Source organism: Pundamilia nyererei, unplaced genomic scaffold, assembly GCF_000239375.1.
Source record: "Pundamilia nyererei isolate P.nyererei 1_Seehausen unplaced genomic scaffold, PunNye1.0 scaffold00269, whole genome shotgun sequence".
Taxonomy (NCBI): domain Eukaryota; kingdom Metazoa; phylum Chordata; class Actinopteri; order Cichliformes; family Cichlidae; genus Pundamilia; species Pundamilia nyererei.
The window spans coordinates 493,770-502,195 of record NW_005187670.1 but is presented as its reverse complement, the minus strand read 5'-3'; the positions used below and the strand labels follow the sequence as shown (position 1 = coordinate 502,195).

The window sequence follows — 8,426 nt, the reverse complement described above, 5'->3', positions numbered from 1 at the left end:
TGTGTGTGTGTCTGTGTGTGCGTGTGTGTCTCTGTGTGTGAGTGTGTGTGTGTGTGAGCTGATAAAATCTCTCAGTGTTTCTAAAGGAAAGCCATCTGCCTTCATGCTGTTATGTAAAACTGGAACACACACATACAGTTTTGACAAAGACCAAACAAACTGTTTTAGCTGTGAGGAGCAGTGATGTCAGAGTCATGTGACTGGGTCTTCAGCAGCAGATCCAGGGTCAGGCTGGTCCCAGATCAGCTCAGTGACAGACGCATGCTGGGCTGAACCGTAACTGCACCTCATGTTATCACGTCAGCTGGTCGTCTGTGGGGTTTAACGAGGATCGGCTGACACGGATCCCTGCGAGCGTCACCCTGCTCTCCAACAACACTGGGCGCTGCCCCTCAGCAGGCTTCCTGAAGTTGGCCAATCAGAAAGTGGACCTTAGTGAGTGGGATGTTAAAGAGAAGCAGCTTGTTTCACAGAGGATGGCGTGTCAGATAAGGATTACTCTGAACTGTGACAGAATGCCTGACAGAACAGAGCTGGGCTAAGCAGACAGGACCAGGTAATCAGATTACCTGCATGAGCTGTGGGCTGCCTGCGCTCTGTAACTGATGCTGCCTTCCTTTCATGTCTTTATGTCTGAGGCAGGCCCAGACAGGAAGCTGCTGTCATGGCATGTCACCTCCCTCGCCGACCCCTCTCATCTGCACTCGTCCTTTTTATCTGCAGACTTGACTCAGCGCTGACGTGAGCTGAGTCAGAGTCGCGGCGAGGTTAAAACAGACTGATCCGGGATAAGCTCAGGTTTAAATCTGCATGTGATCTCAGACATTTATAGGTGCTTCTGCTTCAGCGGCGCTTCGAGAAAACGCCACTTTATTTAGAAATGTGACATCTGAGCCCTGAAGGTCTGAACCCCAGCACATCACAAAACAGGAAGGTGTCGGGCTCTGGGCCGACACTGGGCTTACATTTCTCAGCTGATATTATTTGAACAAAACTGCAGTGAGAGAAAAAAGGCAGCTTTGTTAAATGTTGGACCTGCTTTCAGATGTAATGAATAACCAGCTCACGCTCTGCTCTTGGTATTTTTTATTAATCGTTTGTTAAATCAGACAAATTCAAAGAAACCCTTCAAACTAAAGCTCTGTGCTCCCGTCAGCTCCTCGGCGAGCTGAACCATCGCGACGTCCTCCTTCAGGAAGACATAAAGTGCATGAAGTCCTGCTGAGAGAAGCCGGCGTGCTTCCGTCCGACCGGACGTCCAGTCCGAGTCCACGTTTATCAACCAGTCAGATCAGAAACGATTTCTCGCCAACAGCAGCAAATGAACAGAAACAGGAAGCAGGAGTCGGGGCGGGGCGGGGTACTGCGGTTGCAGGACTCTTTCGATCCGTCAGCAGTCTGAATCCCTGAACTTTAAACCAGATCGGAATGATGAGAAACTTCCTGGACATCAGACCGGCTCCCCTCTGTGTCGACGACTGTACACTGACAGCACCAGGCGGCACAGCAGGGGGCGCTATGGGACAACAGCTTCAGGTAAAACATCATTTCTATCCTATACAAACAAAGTTTAAACTGATCTTTTCATGAATTTATTGATAAATATTGTCCTGCAGAGGAGACGGATGAGGTATGGCGGCGGCGGCGCCGTTTCTGCTGCTGCTGTCGGAGTGAAGGTGGTGGTGATGTCATCGCGTTTGGTTTGTGTCCTTTGATCGGCTTCCATCCATCAGTTTATGTATTGATCTGTCCATACTGAGCGCCCTGTGTATGTGTGTCTGTCCATGCCATTTGTTTCTGCTGTACACACACACACACAGGGCGCAGGCTGATGACATCATCTCTACAGGCCCAGAGACTTGCGTACGATCTTCTGGGCGAGTTTGTTGAACTGCTCTCGATCTTCCCGCCACATCTTGGAGGCATCGACGTTCGCTCCGCTCTCATCGTTGGGCTCTGAGAGGAGAGGACCGAGTACAGAGGTGAAGCATGGTTTACACATGATGACATCACAGAAAGGTGTGTGATTACCTGCCAGCATGCTGACCACAGACAGCAGGATCTTCTCTACACTCTGGACCGGACTCCACCTCTCTGCACTACTCTCATATCCCATCGGATCGTCGCCCGGAGCGTGGAGGATGGAGATACAGACCCGACCGTCCGGATAGACTGAGGAGGAGGAGGAAGATGATTAGTAAGGGAGCACGACTCAGCCCGCCCATCTGAAAGAATCCAACATATTTAACGACGACCAGTTCAACACACAGGTTTAGTTTGTAATGCCCACAGGTGCGAATGCTGCCAGACTGGTGACCTGTCCAGGTGGACCTGCTGCTGGGACAGGCTCCACCCCCCCGACACGCATGGGTGGATGTTTCTGAATGCTGTGAATCTGATTTTAAGACATTTCTGTTCAAACGCTTCATTAAAGCTGAGACCCGCGTGTCGTGTCGTGAGCCTCGCTTTGAGTTTTTGGGATTCATTTTTTTGTAAAAACTTCATTAAACACTTTCAGCGAGGACATATTTGGAAACAGGATGTTCTTTATCTGCTCCTCAAAGTGCCGCCCGGCCATCGAGTCCTCACAGGTGCAGTAGAACAACACCTGACAGGTAAACAAGCCTCCCGTCAGGTGAGGCAGCACTCAGAGGCTGTTTCCATCAAACATCTCGTTGTTATCAGTGTGCAAAGTGCTTCCTGTCGGCTGTCTGACGTTCCTGCTTTGACAGCTGCTGTTTTATCAGCACACAATAGATACGAGAGCCGAGCAGTTAATCTGATCATTTCACATTTGAATCTCAGCTTCCAACAATTCAGGAAACAAGATAAAAGTCCTGCTGCAGCTGGAGCCATGCAGGAGGGAGAACAACCTTTATATTTATTCGTTCAGATATTTCACATTTCTATGAAACAACAGGTTTGATGCAGAGGAGCTGGGTGGTGCAGACCTACAGACACCTGCTGGCAGCCTGGCACCTGTTCTCACCTGTGCGAGCGGTGCCATGCAGGGCAGATGGTGAGTAAACGTTCAGCTCAGAAAGTTTGAAAACTTTTTCTCTTCTTTTGAAACCTGAGACGTGTTTTTTCCATCACCTTTGAGGAGGTTCAGGCCCGCTCAGTGTTTTCTTCTTCGTGGGTTTCACCTGCGGCGGTTGCAGGCTGTTGATGGATGATCAGACGCTACAGTTGCAGGAGGAAGTTCAGCTCGGGGGCATGCTGGTGCAGGGTGGTGATGATGGGCCAGCAGCGAACAGCTTGTCCTCTAATCAGGACTGAGCGTGCTCAGACTGTTACCCTGCTGTGACATCATGGCTCAGCACTCAAGCATTCTCCACTGCAACCACTGAACATCCAGGGTATGGACATTGAGGCTGTGGACAGCTACAGGTACCTTGGTGTTCATCTGAACAACAGACTGGACTGGACTCATAACTCAGACGCCCTCTACAGAAAAGGGCAGAGCAGGTTGTACCTGCTGCGGAGACTCAGGTCGTTTGGAGTGGAGGGCCCACTCCTGAAGACCTTCTATGACTCTGTGGTGGCTTCTGCTATCTTTTATGGTGTGGTCTGCTGGGGCGGCAGCATCTCTGCTGGGGACAGGAAGAGACTGAACAGGGTGATCCGAAGGGCCAGCTCTGTTCTAGGATGCCCTCTGGACCCAGTGGAGGTGGTGAGTGACAGGAGAATGGTGGCTAAGCTGTCATCCCTGTTGGACAACATCTCCCACCCCATGCAGCAGACTGTGACAGCACTGAGCAGCTCCTTCAGTGGGAGACTGCGGCACCCACGGTGTGGGACGGAGAGATTTCGCAGGTCTTTCCTCCCCACTGCTGTCAGACTCCATAATAAAGACTTTAACTGAACAAACACACACATCCACACATGTGCAATAACACTAAGTGCAATAATCTTTTCTGGCATCGTTGTATTTTTACTCAGTTGTATATAGCATTCGTATTCTATTTTTATCTCATTGTATATTTTTATTCTATTTTATTCTACTGTATATAGTATTTTATTTTATTTTATTCTATTCTGTACAGCTGTGTACTGTATTTATTCTTATTGTATTCTAATTTTTGCGTCATAACTTTTGCACTGTCCACTTCCTGCTGTGACAAAACAAATTTCCCACGTGTGGGACTAATAAAGGTTTTCTTATCTTATCTTATCTTAATCACAGCACTAATGTTAGCATGCTAACAGCATGCTAACATTAGTGCTGCGTGCTGTGACTGGTCACATGACTGCTTTGAAGTCAAACCGACTCTCAGGAGCTTTGGCCGTTACTGTGACAACGCAGCCTTGTGTCACATGACTTGTCACATGACTGAGGGGGTCACTGCGGTCTGTTTACCTATCAAAACAGACGCAAACCAAGCGTGTTCTGTTCAGGAACCTGAGGCACACCTGGAGTAACTCAGGTGTGTTTAAGAGTTTGTCTGTTTTCAGGTGAACATGACGGGTTAAAAGCTGAGAGCGAGGCTCTAAACGAGTCTAAAACCGCGGAAACACGAGCTCGTCGCTGCGGTGATTCACTGTGCTGGATTAAAGTGACTGAGAGGGAGAGAGGATAAACATCACATCAGCTTCTCCACAAACACACCTCCAGTCTGAACCGAGCTTTAACCTTCATAAAACCCTGTGAGAACACAAGCTGTCTGTGCAGGTGAGGGGGCGGAGCTCAGCCGCAGGTAGACTTACTGTTGGGGTGAAACATGTCGCAGGTGAACCTCATCTTTGGAGGACTGAGGGGGTAATCGGAGGGGAAGCTGAGGATGGCTGGAAACACTCCGCCTTCGAAGCACGTGTCCTGAGGACCCCTGAAACACACAGGAAGTACATGTGAGACCCAGAGGGCACGAAACCAAGGAGCACCTGAAGAACTTGGAGAACCCGCCTGGATCACCTGTTAGCAGCTGGACGGGTTTTTAAGTTTAATCTGCTGCTCTTTCTGTTCCCGTCTCTGTAACACCTGTGCACAGGTGACCCTCACTCTGATTTCATGACCCTCTAACAAATTTTTATCTCCCTCGAGAACCTGAAGGAGCAGCTTCAGAACAGGTAACCCCGTCTCTATGAACACATCTGGATGTGAACATCTGCAGGTTTCTGTCCTGTTGACTAATCAGGTGTGAGCAGCCTTGGGAGGCACACAGGTAAAAACAGAGATTAATGTTCCTTGTAAACAAAGACACGTGGAACACGGAGACAGCAAAGCAAACAGGAACATTAACACCTGCTCTCTCCATCAGCACCAGCAGCTAACAAACTCATTTCACGTGTTTGTCTTCATGTTTTTCAGACGCCACTCAAATTTGAATATTTGTTGCTGGAAAGCAAAAAGTTTGTTGTTTTTCAACAAAAATGTGTTTGTTGAAAAAAACTAACTTTGTTCTCGAGTCAGAAGAAGGAGATGAACCAACCTGACTCCAAACCCAGCCAGTGTCAGTCTGTGTAAGGAGACAAATACTGACTTACTTCAACATAACGTGGGTCTGATGTTCAGACCAAATGATGAGAAGATCTTAGAAAGAACGCTGGACTGTAAGCATGCTGTGTACATGCTGCTGCTCCGTCTACAGTGACATATACTTTATCTCCTTACTTACTCTTATTGTTGTTATGTTAGTATTGTGTTGTTGCTGTACTTGGTCTCAGCGTACCTTTCTCATGGAAAAACGTCCTGTCAGAAAAAGCGGAGCGGCTCCCCACAGAGCTGTTGGAGTAGTTTCAGTTACTTGGGGAGAACGTCCTGTGGCTCCTTTAGAAGCAGATCTTTGAACCGGCTTGGAGAAGCTGTTCTGCTCCTGCAGCTAGGGCTGTGCGATATGACCAAAATCTCACATCCCGATATAAGACATCTATCGTCCGATAACGATATAAATCACAAAAATGTAACATTTTCTGTAAATTCTGTGAATCTCGGGCAGCTCGACTTGTGTGAAGTGTTTCCAGCTGCGCGTCCTCGAGTGTTTTAACGATGCATGAAACGATACATTTTTAGACATAAGTTGTAACGGCGCCGTTTTCTTTGTATTTATCACACGGCGTGCTGCGGGGAAAAGCCTGTTCTGATGTTTGAGTCTAAGGTTTATTTTTTAGCACCTGGCGGCTCTTTTTTACTTCTCATCGTAAATAATCTGCTCTTTCACGTGATTCAGTTTTATTTTGAAAAGTCTCAACAGGATCTTGAGTTTTATTGTGAAAGGTTTATGTGGAACATAAACAAGCGGACACGCGATGCTGTTACCGTTGCTGTTGCTAACAACAACACATAAAACCAGGTGCTTGCCTGTAGTGTGTAAACATTAAATATAAGAGAAAGAGAACTTTAATAAATGAATACAGCCACTACAGTGACATCAGAACCATGAACACATATTGCTGTAAACACTTTATTTTGCGACACCACGAAACAAACGACAGCGTAAAATGAAACTATGGACGTTTTTATATCGTCATCAGATATATATGGTTACATCGAACAGCCCTAGCGGCAGCTGTTTGAAGCTCACCGATCCGTATCAGCTGCAAGGACACGGCGCCGGTATCACAGCATGTTTATGATCGTTACGCCGTCATGGAGCTTCTGAGTCATCAGAGTTCAAGAGGACGTTTGAATATCTGAGCACATCACAGATCTGAGGTCAGGCAGATCAGCCGATCTGATCGTCTGTCTGCAGATTACTTCGGCTTCAGCCGCTCTAATCACTGACCACACACACTCTGATTGGCTATCTGTGCTACCAATCAGCGCTCGTCTGACGCGTGTTCTTTTATCAGATCTGAGAGCAGTTTGATCAAATCAAAGGGTTTCATCACCTGGATCCAAACAGTGACGCCGCTACAGCTTTATGAATGTAAGGTTTGGAGCGAGTACCTTGCATCACTTTAACTGGCACATCGCTGGCGACCGGGACACAAGGACGCTGACCAGCTGAGGACAAAACAAGTCAGAGCGCCAGAGGTTCAAAGAGCGGAAACAACTGAGCGTCAAAGAGCTCGTATTCACAAGTGGACTCCTGTGACTGTCTATAAAACACACATGTGTACTGCCTGGTGACTGCACCGAAAACACCAACGGCTCGTCTGTGAGCATACTGGGTCCAGTCTGACACAGGTGGGCGGGTCCAGTCTGACACAGGTGGGCGGGTCCCGTCTGACACAGGTGGGCGGGTCCAGTCTGACACAGGTGGGCGGGTCCAGTCTGACACAGGTGATCCATGTTGTCTGAAACACCTCCAGCTGTCTATCAGTGTAGGCGGAGCCATGGCAGAGGATCGGCGCGCTCCCAGCAGCTTGTTTCTGAATCTTCGACCAACCAACGAGGCATAAAACAGCCAGCCGTTAAACATGAGCAGGCAGCTCAGACGTCTTCCCATGAAGAAACAGCATCTCAAAGCGCAGCTCAGAGGGCCGACCTGCTCAGGTAATGACCTCGGTAATGATAGGGTGTGGCGCGGTGATGTCATCGGTCAGGGGGATGGCAGGTATGTGGATGGTTGGCCGCAGCACGAGCTGCAGGTTAAATTGAAGGGCAGACTGAAGCTGCTGTCACGCCAACATCCACAACAACAGAAGGCTCCGTTACTAATGACAGAGTGAGGGCGCTGCCTTCACTGACATCACGTTCATGTTGGTTTCTTAGGTACAATAACTTCTGGACATCTACTGCAGTCAGGATGTCTACTTTCACACCGAGTACTCAGAGTACACAGCTGTGGGTCCACATCTGGGGTGTTTTAATGGATTTAGATCCACTGTAACTTCTTCCGGTCACAGGTGAAACACCTTCAGCAGATGGTTTTCTGACTCCTTGAAGAGTCTCAGGATCAGCAGATGTTCTCTGCAGCTTGTCGCTTCAGTTCTTGCTGAGACTAATTTTGGTCTGAGACAGCACGAAGCTGCAGCATCTTTAATAACTGATAAGAAATGTTTTTGTCTAACAGCGTATTAAAGAGGACATGAAACACTGAACACATCAAGGCTAATTTACCCCACTGAGCTCTGACTCTGACACACATGTAACTGCTGTGAAGCTGGATTTAACAAATAACAGCTTAAAGTTATAAAAACATGTTTCTGTCAGTACGAACGTGACGTCAGGTGGTTGGTTGGCTGCAGCTAACAGCCTCTCCTCTACACTGTCCTTTACAAACACCAACATCACGGCTAACAGCTGGATTTCCTGTTTCAGTGCAGCTAGCCAAACAGCCACTTCCTGCTACAGACACAGACAGTAAAGTGGACAGTATGTCCACAGTATGTCCTGGTTTCACATAAACTCACTGCTGCAGCACTACAGTGATCCCCTCACACTGATGTTTAGCTTTAATGTCCCTATTTTCCTCTGAGGTATCGATCCTGTCACTAGTTAGCTAACATAAACTAATGTGAGTCTGTTAGCCTCAACCAACCAA

The 8,426-nt window shown here is 48.0% G+C and overlaps 1 protein-coding gene across 1 annotated transcript in view; it reads right to left on the bottom strand.

Annotated features, from left to right (window-relative positions):
- Window positions 1–1,071: 1,071 nt before the first annotated feature.
- Window positions 1,072–8,426, bottom strand: part of ube2g2 (ubiquitin-conjugating enzyme E2G 2 (UBC7 homolog, yeast)) — a 12,286-nt gene continuing 4,931 nt past the window's right edge. The window contains exons 4-6 of the mRNA XM_005750329.2: window positions 4,708–4,826; window positions 2,032–2,172; window positions 1,072–1,956 (exon numbers count right to left, since the gene is read on the bottom strand). Coding sequence (XP_005750386.1) covers window positions 1,844–1,956; window positions 2,032–2,172; window positions 4,708–4,826 — 373 coding nt within the window. The 3' untranslated portion in view covers window positions 1,072–1,843. The remainder of the gene's footprint in view (window positions 1,957–2,031; window positions 2,173–4,707; window positions 4,827–8,426) is intronic.